Source organism: Plasmodium gonderi, assembly GCF_002157705.1.
Source record: "Plasmodium gonderi DNA, contig: Chr07, whole genome shotgun sequence".
In the NCBI taxonomy this organism is placed as follows: domain Eukaryota; phylum Apicomplexa; class Aconoidasida; order Haemosporida; family Plasmodiidae; genus Plasmodium; species Plasmodium gonderi.
This window is the reverse complement of record NW_021628932.1, coordinates 661,394-680,410: the sequence shown is the minus strand read 5'-3', so window position 1 is coordinate 680,410 and position 19,017 is coordinate 661,394. Positions and strand designations below refer to the sequence as shown.

At 30.6% G+C, this 19,017-nt stretch overlaps 5 protein-coding genes across 5 annotated transcripts; 2 read left to right on the top strand and 3 right to left on the bottom strand.

The window, feature by feature from the left end:
• Window positions 1–779: 779 nt before the first annotated feature.
• PGO_071350 (hypothetical protein, conserved) lies at window positions 780–1,541 on the bottom strand (the record flags this gene model as incomplete). Its single annotated transcript, XM_028687008.1, has 1 exon — window positions 780–1,541. The coding sequence occupies one exon, from the start codon at window positions 1,539–1,541 to the stop codon at window positions 780–782; it is 762 nt and encodes a 253-aa protein (XP_028542809.1).
• Window positions 1,542–2,476: 935 nt separating this feature from the next.
• PGO_071340 (hypothetical protein, conserved) lies at window positions 2,477–4,609 on the bottom strand (the record flags this gene model as incomplete). The annotated part of the gene is made up of 1 exon (XM_028687007.1): window positions 2,477–4,609. The coding sequence occupies one exon, from the start codon at window positions 4,607–4,609 to the stop codon at window positions 2,477–2,479; it is 2,133 nt and encodes a 710-aa protein (XP_028542808.1).
• Window positions 4,610–8,021: 3,412 nt separating this feature from the next.
• PGO_071330 (6-phosphofructokinase) lies at window positions 8,022–12,341 on the top strand (the record flags this gene model as incomplete). The annotated part of the gene is made up of 1 exon (XM_028687006.1): window positions 8,022–12,341. The coding sequence occupies one exon, from the start codon at window positions 8,022–8,024 to the stop codon at window positions 12,339–12,341; it is 4,320 nt and encodes a 1,439-aa protein (XP_028542807.1).
• Window positions 12,342–14,886: 2,545 nt separating this feature from the next.
• Window positions 14,887–17,268, top strand: PGO_071320 (hypothetical protein, conserved; the record flags this gene model as incomplete). Its single annotated transcript, XM_028687005.1, has 1 exon — window positions 14,887–17,268. The coding sequence occupies one exon, from the start codon at window positions 14,887–14,889 to the stop codon at window positions 17,266–17,268; it is 2,382 nt and encodes a 793-aa protein (XP_028542806.1).
• Window positions 17,269–17,635: 367 nt separating this feature from the next.
• Window positions 17,636–18,724, bottom strand: PGO_071310 (ribonuclease H2 subunit C; the record flags this gene model as incomplete). The annotated part of the gene is made up of 1 exon (XM_028687004.1): window positions 17,636–18,724. One exon carries the CDS (start codon window positions 18,722–18,724, stop codon window positions 17,636–17,638), a length of 1,089 nt encoding a protein of 362 aa, XP_028542805.1.
• Window positions 18,725–19,017: the final 293 nt, after the last annotated feature.

Below are 19,017 nucleotides of genomic sequence, written 5' to 3'. Positions count from 1 at the left end.
TTTTTTCCTTTGTCACTTCCCCTTTAGGTTCATTCCACTCTTGTGTTTTGGCTAGCTGGTAGGTAGGGAAAACCGATATCGGCTGATAGATATATGTAGTGGTAACTTTTTTTTTTAGCATTTTTTTTTTTTTTTTTTTTCTGTATTCTCAAAATGCCATTAAAAGACGTGAGGGGGAAATAAAAGAAAATTTACATTTTAAATTTATTTAAAAAAAATATATATTTTGTAAAAATAAAAAAATATCAAACAAAAAGAAGCGTACATATGTAAAAGAACAAAAAAAAAAAAAAAAAACGTTGTTAAGCATTTTCTGCGACCATGTATCATTATGCAAGAATACATAATTATATGTTTGTACTGATACACATTCGAGTAGTAGATGGGTTAACATTTGAATGGATATGTTGATAAAATAGTAAATGTACAGATACATAAATGGATGTTTCAGTTAATGTATAAAAATCCTATCTAGGGGCAGTGGGTCTAAATAGACACTAAATTCATATACGCCTCATTTCACAAAAAAAAAATAAAATAAAATAAATAAATGGATAAAATAGATAAGTGTTAAATTTTTTCAACATAAAAATGTAGATAATGTGGATTCATCCACTTGACTGATATACAGCTTAGTGCACTATTTTTTGAGGGGAAAAGCGGAACTTTTTTCTGCCATAGTATATAAATGTTCACACATGGATGAATGGATGGATGACAATGTTTTAATAAATGAAGTCTTCTTTTTACCCTTGTTTTTATCTTGTGTTTGTTTATGCTTACTTCATTTTTGTTGCTTTGTTTTTCCTCTTTTGGATCTGCTTTTGCTGATTTTCAATAATGTTTTTCGCAAATTCTAGTGGGTTTTGGATAAACCCGCATGTATTCATTATATTATCATACTGATTCAATACGTCTTCTTTTCTTTTTCTATTATGATGATTATTAGGGGTCCCATTTTTGCCTCCATTTACTTCTCCATTTTGAAGCACATTTTTGGCTCTCCTTTCCTCGCCATCTTTACCCTTCACATTATTCTCATTTAATATTTTTTCAAGAACTGGTGTGGGATATGTATCAGTAACAACCTTCACCTGTTTATTCATTATCCCAGTAGATAATTTTTTTTTTTTTTCATGCTTCTGCTTCGATAATGGTAAGTGTGTTCTACCTGTCTTAATTATAGCCTTATTTTTTACCAATTTTGCCATAAGATTGTTTTTCTTCAATTTAAAATTTAATTTTTTTTTCTTTTTCCTACTACCAGTTTTCTTTTTTGATTCTTCAATATGTTCATTCTCTTTTTTATATTTCTCAATTTCTTCACTCTTTTCTAAATGCTTTTTATAAATTTCCATAAATCTCTCAGCAGCATTGGTTGTTTTGTATCCATCCCGTTTCTCACTTATGAGTTGTTCCTTTTGTTCAATTTTGTTTTGTTTTTTCCATTCCTCCACTTGTGCTTTAATGGCTATTTTTTGCTCTTCATCATATGGATTGTTAATTCTGTATTTTTTTCTTTCTTTTGTAATTTTCATCATTGTGCTTCATAAAATGGGAATTGTAAATGCACTGCACTTGTCTCCCTCGCGTTGGAATTTGCTTTCTCCACCGTGTAAAAGAAGCATAAGTGTATTCAATAACGTCTTTTTTTATGCCTTTTTGCTAAAACTTTGGGGTGTCAATTATTCCAGTTGGTAGAAATACAAAGTGGAGAAATATGGCCTAAGGTGCAATGTTTAATGGGGCTCGTGTTTTCCCTCTTAGTTTCCTTCTCGTTTCTCTACCTTCCTTTCTGTAGTATTATCCCACTTTGCATTTACCTTTTCTCCTTTTAAAAGTAGAGAGTAATAATGTATGCAAAAAGAAGTGAAACACAACATAAAACTTAAGTAAGTGATGATAAAAACAAACTCAGCATCAGCATATTCTTTAGTTTCGAATAAGCAATGAATTTTAAAAAATTGATTAATTTTTTTCTTGAAAAATAAGGCTACAATATCTTTGCCCTATTTTTATCAATTCAACAAATTAGGATAACACGAATTTGTGGTTAACCCTTAAGTTGGCATATATATTTGACAAAAATGGGAAAAAAAAAATTCTATAACCACTAAAATATGAAATAATATGTGATATAAACTAAACACAACTGTGGCATGGTTATATATGTACAAAACAAAAGGAGAGAAAAAGTACAATAAAAAAATTGTACCCCTTTTTCCACCCTATGTGAAGAAAAAAAAAAAAAAAAAAAAAAAAAAAAAATTTACCTTCTCTTTTTTTTTTTTTTCCAGTGAAGAATTTATTTTTTAAAAGCTAATTTCTGGCTTAGCTGTAATAGTTCCTAAATATTCCAGATGACGACGATAATAAAGTAGTAAATTGTGCCATAAAAAAAGAAGAAAAAAAAAATAACAGGAACTCAATCATCGGGAAACGTAAAAAAAAAAAAAAAAAAAAAAAAAAAAAAAAATTAAATCCAAGTAGTAGGCAGGGAATTTTCTATGTTTACGTAATCCCCATTGAGTGGGTCCAAAAATTGCAACTGAAATAACTCGAGGCAAAGATTCATATTCTCATTTTTAGATTTTATTTTTTCCCTAGTGTTCTGTTCATAGTAATTCCCCATTTCACTGTGCATACTACTTGTGCATGTCTGATGTATAAAATAATTATTTAATTTTATCTTTTCTTCCTTATGTGCCAAGCCTCGTGATGAAGCATAATCACTGGGTATGGTAAAGGCATTAACTTGTGGATCATGAGATTTACGTAAATATTCCTTATATTTCTTATCAGCTTCTTGTGTTCCATATGTGTTTGGTTGTAAATTATTCACATTTACTTGACACTTTTTATCATAAGAATGCCTAGTAATATCAAATTGTGAGTAAAATGTAGATGGTGAAGAATATGTTTGTTCCTTTTCTATCATTTGTAAAATTGTTTCATTAATTATGTCTTTTTTAAAAGATTTTTTATCAAATAAATTGTCATTAATTATAGGAGTGTTTAATTCGCTAAAAAAAAACCTGATCAAATCAGGTTTGGGATTATCCAAAAGGACAAATTCTATTATATAAATGTTATAAAAATTGTTAACATAAGAATTTATATTTTGTTCTCTTTTAAATAATGTATTTTTATGTTTTTTTACGTACTCTCCATAATTTTCAACTTTGTAAATCATGGATATAGATACAGAATTTTTTGTAATTTCTTTGTCAATCGTGTAGAAATTCCCTTCGTTAAAAAAAAGAGATGCGGGGAATTTTACCTTTCCATTTTTTGACATGTGTGCATTTTCCCAATGGATGTTATAAATATTATTTCCATTTTTTGATTCTTCCTTTTGTGAAGAAGAACTCTTCCTATCATTTTTTTTTTTGTTCACACGTCGATCATTTTCAATATGTTCCCCCTCTTCCTCTGTGCCACTAGCAACATGATTCAATTCTGATTCCATATCATCACACTCTTCAACTGTGGTGTCCAAACAAACTTCATATTCTCCATTTGCATTTGTCACAATATCATTGTTATGAAGAAAATTGGATAAAAAATGGTTCAAGCTTTTTATGGGTGGATTTCTTTTTAAAGGTGCAGAAATGAAATAGTCACAATCGACAGGGGGTATTCCACGGGTCATATTTCGACCTTTTTGGTAGAATACCCTTCTAGATTTATCATTCCTGCGATTGTTTTTTTCAGACTCCAGATGGTTGTTTATCTTTGCTTTCCATTTATCGATTCCTAAATGTACCAAATGGCGACAATAAGTGGTAGAATATGTATTATCTGAAAAAAAATTATGAAATGGGAACATATCAGTTGCTTCCTTTTGTGCTTGTAAGGACTTTAAAAATAGTATAAATTTTTTATTTCCAATTTCATTTTTTTTATTATTCATTAATAAATGTGTGCTAGAATCTGTGACGTTTTTTTCACTCACGAAAAAACTGTTCATATGATCCCCATAGTTATACCCATTTTCTCGAAAGACGGTCACTTTATTATTTTCAACAAACACGAATGGGTCATTTATTAAGCATCTGTATTTTCGTATTAACTTATTTTCTTTAATCATTTTTAAAAATTTATTATAAATAAACAAATCTCGACAACATATAACCAACCCACTCATGTATATAGGCAACTTGTACGGATAATATATATCCTCATTTGTTTCACATTTCAGCACAGATTCTACGTAATATTTTTCTATGAATTTATTTTTCTCGTCATTCTGATCAGAGGCGGTTCCACCAATGTTAAATTTAAAGTCGTTGTAAAGATATAAGGGAGAATTGGTAAAGAGAAAGGCATTTTTTTCAGCGACACTTAGGTTCTTTAATGTGAGAAGAAATTTTTTTTTCTCATGGATGTTACTTTTTTCTTTAGCACATTCCCAATTCATTTGTCCATCCGGTGGTTTTATCTCATTATTTACACTTAGCACAGATGAGCACTTGACATTTTTTCCCTCCTCTTCCTTTTGTTTGTTTTTTTTTCTAGTTAGCGTCCAATTTACAGGTTTGTTGATGACAAAGAACTTATCGCTCAGTGTTCTGTAAATTAACTTGATTTCCCTGTTACAATTTTTCATTGCAACTTGGAGTTAAAAAAATGCTCTTTCAAATGTAGATCATGTTGTAAGGGAACTTCTTTTGAGAAAAATGGTACAAGAGTTACTTGAAAAAAAAAATTAAAATAATGAATAGGTAAATAAATAAATAAATAAATAAATAAATAAATAAATAAATATATATATATATATATATATATATATAGAGAGAGAGAGAGAGAGATAAATATATAGATAGATAAATAAAATAGAACAAAATACTATTTCGTACTTTACCCCGATAAAAAGTAGTCCTTCTAAAAATACGTCATGCAATTAGAAGTGCTACATGTGTCGTCCAAAAACGTTTAGTATTTTATTTCCTTGTTGCTATTGTTTACTCCCATTGGGGAATGTATTTTATGAAGCAGAGAAATAGGATAATATTTTAAGGTTTTCTAATTTTACTCTTCTAGTAGTAAAAAGAAAGGGCAAGTTTTTTAATTCATTCACGTAAGTACATTTTTTTATAAGAACCTTGAGCCCCCCTTTTCATTGACAGTTTAATTATCAGTGAGTATCCATCTTCTACAGCTTTGTACACAAGTGAGGTGTATTTAATTACAATTATGAGGCCAATTATTTGTGCACAACGTTGGAAAAAAAGAGGAAATACCTATTCTGTTTACTTTCTTAACTACACACAACAATGAAGAGGTGAGCAAAAAAAGAAAAAAATACATCAATGTGAGCATAACGATATAGAAATATGTTACTTTTAATTATGTACTTTCCAAATAGAAAAAACCTCGTAACCGCAAAAAAATAAAATAAAGTAAAATAAAAGAGAGAGAGATGCTTACATATCTATATTCATATCATAAAATGGGTTACAACTTTTTTTATGAACAAATAAAGCTAGCTATATTATGTGCAGAAAAAAAAAAAAAAAAAAATTGTAGGTCAGGTGGATAATTACAGAGTGACATGTTCATGTGTATTTTGTTTACATGTGTGCGCAAAATTTGACATTTAAAAAAAATACAAAACTAGATATAATTTCATAGTTCTATATTGATAAGTTAACATTGTTGTTTATAATATAACTGTACCACTATATGGACACACAAAATATTTTTTTCCTTTTTCTTTTTTTTAATTTTTCTTTTTTTTCCTTTTTCTTTTTTTTAATTTTTCTTTTTTTTAATTTTTCTTTTTTTCTCCTTTTTCTTTTTTTAATTTTTCTTTTTTTTAATTTTTCTTTTTTTAATTTTTCTTTTTTTTAATTTTTCTTTTTTTCTCCTTTTCTTTTTTTTAATTTTTCTTTTTTTCTCCTTTTTCTTTTTTTTAATTTTTCTTTTTTTCTCCTTTTTCTTTTTTTCTCCTTTTTCCTTTTTTTTTCTTTCTCCCTTTTTTTTCTTTTTCTTTTTAAATGTCTGCTTTTTTTTGTTTCATCTGTTTCCTTTTTTTAAAAATGTCTCTTGTTCACAAAAATATGAACAAAATAGAATTTTTTTTTTGTAAAAGATTGCGAGCCCAAATGTGTAACTTTAATGCATGATTCATCCGAGTAAATAATTTTATTTTTATACTATTTTTTTTTTCTTTATAAGAGGATATTTCATAAAAAAAACAGAAACAAAAACAAAAACAAAAAATGTATAAATCAATTCAGTTTTCATGTGAACTCATGGCGACAAATACATTGAATACCATGCCACAATCTTACTAATGGGTAAAAAGTAGTCTTCATGTAGAAAAGGAAGTTTCGTTATTATTTATATGCGCTGCAGAGGTAACATTTTATCTTTAACACTTCAAAGGTGTAACATATATAATATACATATCGTAAGTATTGATTTATGTACTTTTTGCACTAAAATAGGTTTGTTTTTACAACATCCCAAAATGCTACATAATATATGCTATTTTGTTGTATGTGTGTATTTTGCTGTCACACATGCTTGTCGAATTACTAAGCCTTTCTTCGCATACTTCAAAAAGGACTTTTTTTTTTTTTTTTTTTTTTAAACTACATAAAAAATGATAAAATAATTGCATTTAAAAAAAAATTTTTTTTTCTTGTTTTGTTTGCTTTATTTTACTAGATTTTACTCTCGTCATTTCTTACGTACGTATATCCTGCAAAGCAAGCACTCTCCTAACCTCTACAATACATGTTAATTTATGCAAGGGTTTTTTTTTTTTTTTTTTTTGATTTTACATATGAATAATATGGTTTTCGCATACATGCAAGCAGATGAAAATATGTACTGATGACTATACACTTATGTCATAAACACGTCAAATCCCTTTCAACCACATGCCATCGGTGTATGTATATATATATATATATAATTACATGTGCTCGTTTCATGCATGATTATGGATCACAACTTCATTTGCATGAACATGACATAAACCACTAATACTACTATTCCGTTTTTTTTTTTTTTCTTTAATTACAAATTGAACTTTTTTTTTTTTTTTTTTTGTTTCTTCTTTCTCAAAACGAAAAATCGTTGTTTATTTCACAAATAAAAGATTACTCTATGTGTTCCTTGAATATCATAAAATTACTAGGTGGATATATATTGTACATATATGTTTAAATTTTTTCAGGTGTATGTGGTAAATGTTTTTAAAATGTTTTACTAACACCCCTTACATGCACTTGTGAATATAATGAATTTTTACAACAAAACTTATTTTTACTTCACAAAAAGATATATCATATATCCCTCAAAAGATCGTTGTGAAGAAGACCGTTTATGCTAAAATAGAAATACATATTCTATGTTTTGAATTTCTCATATAAAATAAATACACTTTTTTAATTTACCATACCTGTGATGATATATATTTTTCAAAAGTGTTGAGGAAATTTCTACGTGTAACATATACTATTTTGGATTTTCATTTCATTGCAAATAAAGATATAAGGGGAAAAAAAAAAAAAAAAAAAAAAAAATAGGCATCGCGCGTACAAGTATGCAAGAATTTATGGAAAAGGATAGATTCTACATATAGCAAATTTTCTTTCGATAAGTCCTATAATTAATTTTTTTTTTTTTTTTTTTTGGGGGAGCTAGAAGAATTTATTAGCTATATTTTTTTTTTTTTTTTTTCCATATGTGAAAGAAGGTTTATTTTGTGTACACATTTGTATCTATGCACAAATATATATGCTTATATATATATATGTACATACATTTAATAGTCATCACCGCACCCCCAAGCGTTTCATATTAGCGATATATAAAGTGTCGATCATTCTCCACAAAAGGGAACTTAGAAGAAAATTATTAAATCTTTTACAAAGGGAGACAAAAAATTGTATAGCAGTTAGGGAAAACACATATATATATGCGTTAGTTACCCATAATATTTGGAAACACACCTGGGAATCTGTAGTATCATCATATCCCTCTTACATAACTGTATTTTTAGCAAGATGAGGAATCCTAATGACAACAGTGGAGAAGCGAAGAAAGCATCCCCACACAGATTAATTAAAACCATGTCCGTCCTACTAAGAGACAATGAATGTCACTTTAATTTAGAAGAACATGAAGATCAAAGAGGAGAAGAGAAAGTCCCAACAGATAAGAAAGATAGTGAGATGATTGATTGTTTGATGAAAAAATTAACGTCGAAAAAGTTTTTAGTTGAAAAAGAGACGAAGAATTCCTTTTACTTAGTAGATAATGAGAATATGAAAATAAAAAAATTAAAGGAACATGGGCATTCAGCATCATTAAATGATGATTTAAGCCCTTTACAATATGAAAGAATAAAATATCAGCCAACATTACCCAAAGCATTGGCAAGTGAATATCAAGTTTTAGAAGAAAATCATGGAGATGATTTTATAAACAAAAAAGACTATGAAGAGGTAAAGAAATTTTTAAAGAATCTACACAACTTGCCCATATTAAATGTGAAAGAAACGAATAATAATGAATTGTTCAAGGGAGGAAATGTGTTAAAAATTGGAATTATATTATCAGGTGGTCCAGCCCCAGGAGGTCATAATGTTATATCAGGTATTTACGATTATGCTAAAAGGTACAATGAAGAATCTCAAGTTATAGGTTTTTTGGGAGGTATAGGTGGATTGTATAGTAAAAATTATGTAACGATTACAGATGCGTTGATGAACCGTTTTCGAAATTTAGGTGGTTTCAATATGCTTTGGTCAGGTCGAGAAAAAGTAAGGAATAAAGACGATTTGATTGCTATTGAAAATATTGTTGCAAAGCTTAAGTTAAACGGTTTGGTAATAATTGGGGGAGATGGATCAAACAGTAATGCAGCATTGATAGCAGAATATTTTGCAGAAAGGAATATTCCTATTTCGATTATTGGTATACCTAAGACCATTGATGGAGATTTAAAAAGTGAAGCAATTGAAATTAGTTTTGGATTTGATACAGCTACAAAAACGTATTCAGAAGTGATAGGAAATTTATGTACAGATGTAAAAACAGGTCATAATGTATATCATGTAGTTAGAGTAATGGGAAGATCAGCATCTCATGTTGTATTAGAGTGCGCATTGCAGACAAGACCAAACATAGTTCTAATTGGGGAAGAAGTAGAAAAAGAAAAACTATCCCTAAAAGATATTGTTAATAATATTGTAAATACCATACTTAAGAGAAAATCCTTGAATAAAAACTATGGTGTTATATTAATACCAGAAGGGTTAATAGAATTTGTACCAGAAATGAAAATATTAATTGGTGAATTGAATATCATATTGAAAGAAGGTCCATTTCATCCTGATAAATTAAAAAATTCGAGAGAACTATGGGATTTCTTACCAAGCATTATTAGAGATCAGTTATTAATGGATAGAGAATCTACAGGATATATTCAAGTTGGTAAAATAGCAACAGAAAGATTAATTATTGTTCTTGTGGAGTCTGAGTTAGCGAAACTGAATGATAATAATTTGAACATTCAATTTATGGCCCATTATTTAGGTTATGAAGGTAGATGTGCTATTCCATCCAATTTTGATTGCAATTATTGTTATGCCTTAGGATATAATGCTGGATTGTTAATTGATCATAAAAAAACAGGATATATGTCTATTATACAAAATTTGGAAGATTCCTATAACAATTGGATTCCAGCAGCCATTCCATTTCTGAGAATTATGCACGTGAATAGGGATAACACAGGGAAGGAATTTCCTGCTGTAAAGAGATATTTAGTAGATCTTAACAGCCCATTATTTAACGTTTTGAAAGATGTTAGGCATTTGTGGTCTCTGTATGATTTATATAGAGCTCCAGGACCAATTCAGTTCAACGGACATCTTAGCAATTCACGTTGTTATACGGTAAAAATACCAACAAAGGATATTCTACTATGTCAGAATTCAGAAGATTTACAGTTAATTATTAATTTAGCAAATAAAACAAATAATATATCTAATGAAGATACTTTTTTTAACGAAAGTGCAGCATTACTAGAAAGTGGTAGTATCAGTAGAGAAGGCGAAGGAGAAGGTAATGATGTAACTAAGAAGATGAAATATAATAGCACATGTGATGATTCTAAAAATTTGGGAAATACAAATAACTATCATGAAGCAAGTACAAATGTTGCGAATTCGACGAGAGGGGCTTATGGAAGTTTGTTAAACACTTATGGAAATGACAGAGGAGGACAAGCGTTAGGAGTAGGTGTAGTTAGTTTAGAGACCACATCAGAATACATGAATGAAACGAATTTAAGTTCTAGTAATGTAGAAAATGATTTTTATGAACAACACTGTTCCAGTTATAAATCTTTAGGATGCATGTCAGAATTGCAAACATCGAGACTGTATAAGAAATTGGAATTGCCAGAATTATGTTCAGATTTGAAAGCAAAAGTGAGAGCAGGAAAACAGTACATATCAAATGATCCGTACACACAGAAACAAATTCTTTCCAACTATCCGCACATGTCATATGAAAATAAATTTCAAATTCAGGAAATTTTTCATGACAAATATGCTACTCCCATATCGTTTGAAATAAAAATTGGAATTGTATTTTTATCAAGACAAGCCCCTGGAGCAATGAATGTATTATGTGGACTTTATAGACGATTAAAATTATTAAAAGGGGTGTGTATTGCATTTTATGGCTTGTATGGTTTGTTAAATAACAAATATGTAATAATAGACGATGATAATATAGCTAAACATATGAATCAAGGTGGATTAGAATTAACAGGGAATTCTCCAGAACATTCTCTTTTTGATAAGGAGAATAGAAATAAGGTGTGCGAAACAGTGAAAAGTTTGCAGTTAAATGGTTTAGTTATGCCAGGTTCGAATGTCACTATTACAGAAGCTGCTTTACTGTGTGAATATTTTATGGAGAAAAAAATTCCCACATCAGTTGTTGGTATTCCATTGACAGGTTCTAACAATTTGATACACGAATTGATAGAAACATGTGTAGGATTTGACAGTAGTACAAAGGTTTATGCATCTTTAATTGGAAATGTACTTACTGATGCAGTAAGTATGCCAAAATATTGGCATTTCATTCGATTAATGGGTAGATCTCCATCTCATGAAGTGTTAGAATGTGCTTTGCAGACCCATCCAAATATGGTTATAATATCAGAGGAATATGGAGCAGCAGATAAAACACTTTGGAGAGTTGTTCAAGATATTTCCGATGTTGTATGTGCAAGAGCAGAACTTGGAAAGAATTATGGTACTATATTAATTCCAGATGCTTTACTTATGCATTTGCCACATATGAAAATATTATTAACAGAGATTAGTGACATTCTAAATGAAGCAAATGAAAAAGGAGAGTTAAATGAAGCAAGAAACGATTTAGTAAATATATCAAATCCACAAAGTGGAGTAAAAGGAGGAGAAGGAAAAGGAGAAGAGGAATCAATACCTTCTTCTCCATGGGTTAAGAAATTGACCCCATGGAGTTTAGCCTTATTAAAAACATTTCCACAATTTATCATAAAAGAATTATTACATGTAGATTTAAGATCGATGCGTTTTGAAAAATTAGAAACAGAACAATTGCTTCTTCAAATGGTGAAAGAAGAATTACAACAAAGAAAACAGAAAGGAAAATATTCTGGAATTTTTATGGGATTAACTCATTTTTTTGGTTACCAAGGTCGTTCTTCTTTACCTTCTGAATTTGATTGCAAGTTGGCATATGCCTATGGTCATGCTGCATCTATAGTAATCGAAAGTGGACTTACAGGATATATTGTTTCCATTAGAGGATTATGTGGAAATGTAAAGGATTGGAAACTTTTTGCAATTCCATTTATATCTTTGATGAAAATATTACCAAAAGGACAAGGAAGCAAATATCTTAAAAGTGCATCTAAGGGAGATCTTCCAGTTATTCCAAGTGCTCCAGTTGATCTTAATGGTAAGGCGTATAGAAGTTTAAAAATTGCCTTACAAAAATGGCAAATGGAAGATAGATTCTGTAATCCAGGACCTATACAATTTGAAGGAAACGCATCCAAATACTACAACAGAATTCTCTTTGAAGAACAATCGGAATATTTTGAGATGTTAAGGTATGTTGAATGTTATGCTAACATATTAAAAGATACATGTCGATTTGGCGTTTCTGCCGATTATTTGAAGAATGTATTTGTTCAATTGTGTGGAATGTTAGTTTTGGCTTACAAACCAAATGATATTTTATCAAACATGCCTTACATCGGTAGTATTGAAGATTACTATGATTGGGAGAACCAGAGGAAGAGGATGGATTAGTTGAGAAAATTTCCTTATTTCGAAAGAACAAAAATTTGATGAAATGGACTTAAGGAGTAGAGCGTGTCGTTGTAGGGGAAGTTTTTTGCTAAAATGTGCCTATCCCATGAACCATCCCCTTAAGAGATAGAAATAAAAAAAAAAAAAAAAAAAAAAAAAAAAAAAAAAAAAAAACGCTTTTTTTTTGAACAACTATGGACAATTCCATTACATACATGGGGAATAGAAGCCACATGATAACTTCTATCCCAATGTTGATGTAGAAGGGAAGTAAAAAAACCTTTTTTATCGAAACACATGACCATGCATTCTTATGAATTTCACAATTTCATTATTTTATGCTATGTATTTATTTACCTTATTTTACCATTACATTGTTTTATTTTACTATATTACATTGTTTTATTTTACAATTACATTGTTTTATTTTACCATTACGTAGTTTTATTTTACTATTACATTGTTTTATTTTATTGTTACATTGTTTTATTTTATTGTTACATTGTTTTATTTTATTGTTATTTTTTTTTTTTTTCTCTTGTTCATTTATATTCCGCTGTCGTGTGATACATATTTTCCGTTTCAAAATGGGTAGAAAAAACCACTGTGCTATGTGTACACGTCTTACACATGCTTGTATGACCAAATCGACACGTCTGTATATAGACATTTATAAATCATCACAAAAGTGGAAAAGGTGTAAAGTAAAGGAGTACACATAAGTTTAGTGACACAGGAGCGAACGAATGCATCTGTGCTGTTACTGATTCTCATTCTGCGTGCTGATGTTTGTGTCTTTGTATGCTGTTCAGCTCTACGTTCATTGATCTTTGAAATGTGAGTATAAAAATTGATGGTGCTTCGAAAGGGATTTTTTTTTTTCTTCTATTTTCAAGGTAGGTATAAGATGTTATATGTATGAAACTAAATAATGTATATCATTAGAACGATTTTTTCATGTTGCATATAAGTGGTGAGTATAATCAGTGAGTATAACCGGTGAGTATAACCGGTGAGTATAACCGGTGAGTATAACCGGTGAGTATAACCGGTGAGTATAACCGGTGAGTATAACCGGTGAGTATAACCGGTGAATATAACCGGTGAATATAACCGGTGAGTGTGTGAAGATGTATGACGAACATGTTTCAGTCTTCTGTCTTTCACCAATTTTTCACTTCTTTCTACATTAGCGGCCCAAACAAGCATGTACACCTTATATGTGTCTCCAAACTTTGGAAGTGAAATTATATGCACGTATTCACTAACCGATGGAATTTATTTTGACTTCTCAATTATGAAGCGCACTTCTGCATATATGTACACCGTTGTTGAAAATTCTATCTTCCGATTTTGATAGTTCATATGCATGTACATATGTGTATAGATTTGCGTCCTTCTCTTTAAGTGTGTAATGCGTTTAGCTCGTATATAATCACTTTCCTTTAAGCACATTCAAGACGTCTATTCGGGCCCAGCAAAAAATACCCTTGTCCATTTGAAATTACACAGATATGATGCAAAAGGTATCTATGCATTTACCTATTTAGGCATTCACTCATTTATGTATCCATATGACCATTCAGATAAATGTGTTTCCATGCGATTGTGTGAAAACCTTTGCGTGCATAAGTGAAGTGTCGTGAACAGTTGTGCAATACCCAGGAATGATCGAGTTTAAACATTTCTGTACTCGTCCTAACATACTCCAAGACAACAGCACTTTTAAAGCAATTATTAAACGTATGACTTCTTTCCAGTACAGAAAAAAAAAAAATAATAAAATATAAAATAATGAAATATATATTTATTTCATTGTTTCGTGAATAAATGCTGTTTCCCTGTATCAGCATTACATCTCCATTTCACTGTTTGGTTATACCCCGAAAAAGGAATCGGTAAAATATATCATTGAACATGACAAAATCTGTTTCATTTTGCGCACGAAAAATTGGAAGTTGTCATTCTGTGAGGTTGAAAATGTTGAGGGACAAATGGGAAATACTTCTGTTTGGAACGTAGTGGCAATTAAAATGCAAATTTGATGTGGAAAAAAAAAAAAAAAAAAAAAAAAAAAAAAGGACATATCTTACACGATTGAAAAAAGTGAACAAATTTGAACTTGGGGTCTCGCAAATGTGCTATAGCAAAATGGGATTTTTTTTTTTTTTTTTTTTTTTTTTTTTTTTTTTTTTTCTCCTGTTTCTGCCCCGTAAGGTTCCCCCCACAACAAGAAATGTCGAGAATTTGGAAAAGATATAGAAGGGTGCCTGCTGGATATTTATTGATTAATTTTTATTCATTTACTTTTAATTATTTGCTTGTTGTTTAGTTTGTCGTTTTGTTTTCCTCATTTGTTGACTCTCCTGCTTGTTGTTTCTTCTTATTTCTTTTTCTACTTTATATTTCTTCCTACTTGTTCCCCATTTTTGCCTTCACGGCACTCGTAAGGGTTACCTTTCCTGGGGCGTGCGAGGGAAAATGCCCTTAGAGCAACGTGACACCCAGGATGCAAGAAAAACAAGATACTCGAAATTGTGCACGTATGACGATAGTACCAACATATAGAAGTCTCATTAAGCTGATTAAAAAGGAACAACATGTTCTATCCTCTTATTTAATAAGGAAGAGAAATGTGTCGTATGACACATTGGCAGGAATTCCATGGATGAGTCATAGTAGAATCACGAAAACATTTGAAAGGGTTTCAAATGAAGGCCCATATGATAAAATTACATGGGAGAAGTTAAGCGAAAGAGCAAATAAAATATGTGATAGTTTTGATATAAAAGAAATTGGAAGAATATTATATGCATATTCGAAAGTGAAATATCGAGATGTAAAAATAATTTATAAATTTATTGAAAGAATAAAAAATCAAGACATAAAAAATATGGATTTGTTAGGTTGTGCACACATTTGTCATTCTTTAAACACATTAAATTATTTTGACAGAAAATTATTTGAGATGATATTATCTCAATTTATGAGATTACCAATTGGCGACAATTCATTTCCTCTTGTTATAACATTAAACGCATTTACAAAACATTGCAATGATTATAGGTTTCGTGAATTAACTTTGAAGTTGCTAATTTTTGTATTAACCAATTTTGATAAATATAAAAAGTCTTGTTCCCCCCAAGGACTCGCTATGATTCTTAACTCATTTTCTCAAGTAATCAAACCATCACCTGCATTTTTACAAAATCAAAATGAAAAATTGGAAAAAATATACATAGATGAATATGTAACACAAAATCAGAATGATAATCACCCAGTTTCATCTCTCCGTGGGAGGAAAATTGTTAGTATAACTCATGAAATGAAGCTGGAGGAGGAAGGGGTTGAAGATGTCACAAAAGAGGAAGAACCAATTAGACAGAGTGGAAAAACAGGTAAAAATTGGACGCAAAATGGGGCCCGAAGTGGGAGCAAAGTTGCAAGGACGAGTACAAGCAGCAGCATTCCAAGTGTACTAGACGAAAAGGAACTAGATGGAGAAATATTTAATTTCGTGCATCACGAAAGTAGGGTAGTTGAAAATGGATATGGAACAGAACTCGTAGAAGAAGTTACAAACAAGTGGCAAAAGAACGATACATTTGTCAAACATAGCAGCAGCAGTGCAATGTCAGAAATAGATAATAAAGGAAAAATAGTGAAAAGGGTAGAAAGGGTGAAATATAAGAGTGAGGGGAATTCAAACAAATGTGTTGGAAATATGCAAGAGAGAGAATACAAATTGGAGGAAGGTACGTTGGACAAATATGAGCAAAAAGTTTTGTTAAAAAATATGTTCTTAAAAGTACTACTTGAAATAACAAAAAAAATTGAAAAAATGAATACCCAATCTTTGTGTCTCATAATTAACGCTTGTTGTAGAATTTGGTTTGAAATTCCAAAGGAATTTTTAAAAATAACTTATGAAGAAACGATTAAAAAGATTCATCTAGCCACCATTAGACATTTGTCTCTAATAATTAATGGATTCATTAAATTGGGAGTACTTGACCCCACATACCTTTCTGTCGTTTTTGATGAAATTGAAAAAAAAATTCATTCCTGCGATGAGCAGCAGCTAAGCTTCATTCTCAGCAGTATGGTCAAGTTGGGAGAAACTAAAAAACTGGAAGGAGATTCAATGGGGATAGAAGCGAGTGATGTGTCAGGTAGTGCGTTATCCGATTTGTCAGAAAAAGTGACACCAACTGGGTCATCAGTTTTGCCATCAACTGGGTCATCAGTTTTGCCACCAACTAGGTCATCAGGATTGTCACTCAGCTCACCCCACGTTAAGAAGTCTACTAAGGAGTGGAACGGTGGGAACAAAACTCAAAAGAAAAGATTGATGGATAATTTGAATGCAAAATTCATTCTTCTGGCGAGAAATATGAATATATCGATCCTGTGCAATATCATGTATTGCTATGCCAAACTTGATATTACGAATGAAGATATATTTGAAATATTCCAAATATATTTTCTTAAACATTTTAACCAGACTAATTTACATCATCTTTCTTTAACATCATATGTTTATGCGAAAAGGAGAATTTTAAACGACACGACAAAAATGATATTGAACAAATCAGAAAACATTTTACGCAAAATAAACACAACACTTGATGTACAAACAATGAAATATGTTCTCATGCTAGTTAACAGTTTTAGTGAGATTAATATATATTCACATGTGTTTTCTTCGCATCTACATTTTATTATTCACCAAAGTACATTAAAAATTAGTGATCATAACGAGGGGTATCATCAAGAAGTATTTACAAAACGTAGGAATAATAATGCATATCCAAACACAAGTCTACTTAATTGGGATAAAATGAAAAGTAGAGGAATCTATTTGTCATATAGGGCTTTGTCACTTTATAGTAATTCGATACAAGGTGGAAATATGTGCAAGGAGTGAATGGGTTATTAAAGAGGGTGAAGCAGGTGAAGACGAAAGAGCATGCATATGGACTGCATTGGACTTAGGATATGTTCACATTTCTTCTTTAGAAAAATTTGTTTTCCTCTAAGGTTCTTCTTTTATCAGTTTTATATTCCATCGAGCAAAAGAGCAACCTCGCACCGAAACAGCACCCACCAGCAGGAGCAGCATCACCCCGATCAGCACCACCCTCCCTGTCACAAAACTATTCTGTGCTACCCAAGCCTGTACTATGCCAATTTCTCTGCTTAAGAGACAAGAAAATGGAATCTCTTTTGGTGACATTTGGTGTAGAACCACGGTTTCATGGTTTTGGCTAACACAGAGTAACGGAGTGTAGATGCTAAAATATCACGTCAGTGGTTATTTCGTGTTCTTCCTTATTATTACATAGGGCAGGAATAAGCAAAAGGAACATAAACTTTTGAATGTTCGAATCAGACACATCTGGATATTCGTCCTGCTTCCAATATATTGCATTTTTAATTAAGTTATAAGTTTGTATTTTTTTATTAACAAAGTTTGGATCATCATGGCAATTTTGCCCATCATCTCCTTCTTGTATTTCACTGTTTTGAATAGTAGCCAAATATGTTTTACTTTTAAAAAATGAATAAATAACATTACATCCAATGAAAAGTCTACCTCGAAAATGAGAAAGAAACTTTTGAAAATTTGTTTTCTCTTTAGCGTGACCTGAATTTGTTAAAATAAGTCCTTGTTTGATGTTTGTACAAACATTTTGTCTCGTCGTCTTCTCATGCTTTTGTAAACTTGGTTCGATAATCTCTGATTCCTTGAATTTATCCATCCATTCATGTGCTGGTTCTGAGTCAGATTGTTCTTCTCCTTTTTCCTGCTTTATCTTAATCTTCTTATGAATGACCTCATTATCTGGTGTTTCATTATGTAACCTCCTCTTATTTGCATGAAATAGTTTATTCGTTGCTTCGATATTTTCAGTATATACATCATAATAATTGTAATTATATGTATACATTGTTATTATATCCTTATCGTCTTCACTTTTGTATGGTAAAAAAAATGTATCTGCATTTATAATTCCATTTTTTTTAACATGGAATGTAAATATGTTGGTATTCAATTCGGTTTTTAGCAGTTCCTCATTCACACGCCAAGCATCATCTTTGCCATCTACATCATTCGTACAATTAGCACCATCCAAATTCACTTCTTCATCCCTTTGCACCACTTCTTTTGTGTTACACTTATGATTCTTCAAGACAGAGTCATTCTTTTCACCAATCTCCAATTTGACATTTTCAGGTTCATTCTTTGATATATTTTTGGATAAACATTTCTTCGTTATTATTTCTTGAATGATGTCGGGTAAATTATCTTGTTTAACTTGTAATATTTTCTGGAGAAGTTGTTCTTCCTCCTTTGTGTCTTCACAGAAAAAGGAATTCATCCCGTTTCTAGCTGATGATGGCCTTTTGGGGGTCTTCTCTTTTTCTCTCACTCCTTGGTTAACTCTTTAGTTTTACTGTTACTACTTCTAAACCTATCACTCCTTCTAAACCTATTACTACTTCTAAACCTATCACTACTTCTAAACCTATCACTACTTCTAAACCTATCACTACTTCTAAACCTATCACTACTTCTAAACCTATTACTACTTCTAAACCTATCACTACTTCTAAACCTATCACTACTTCTAAACCTATCACTACTTCTAAACCTATCACTACTTCTAAACCT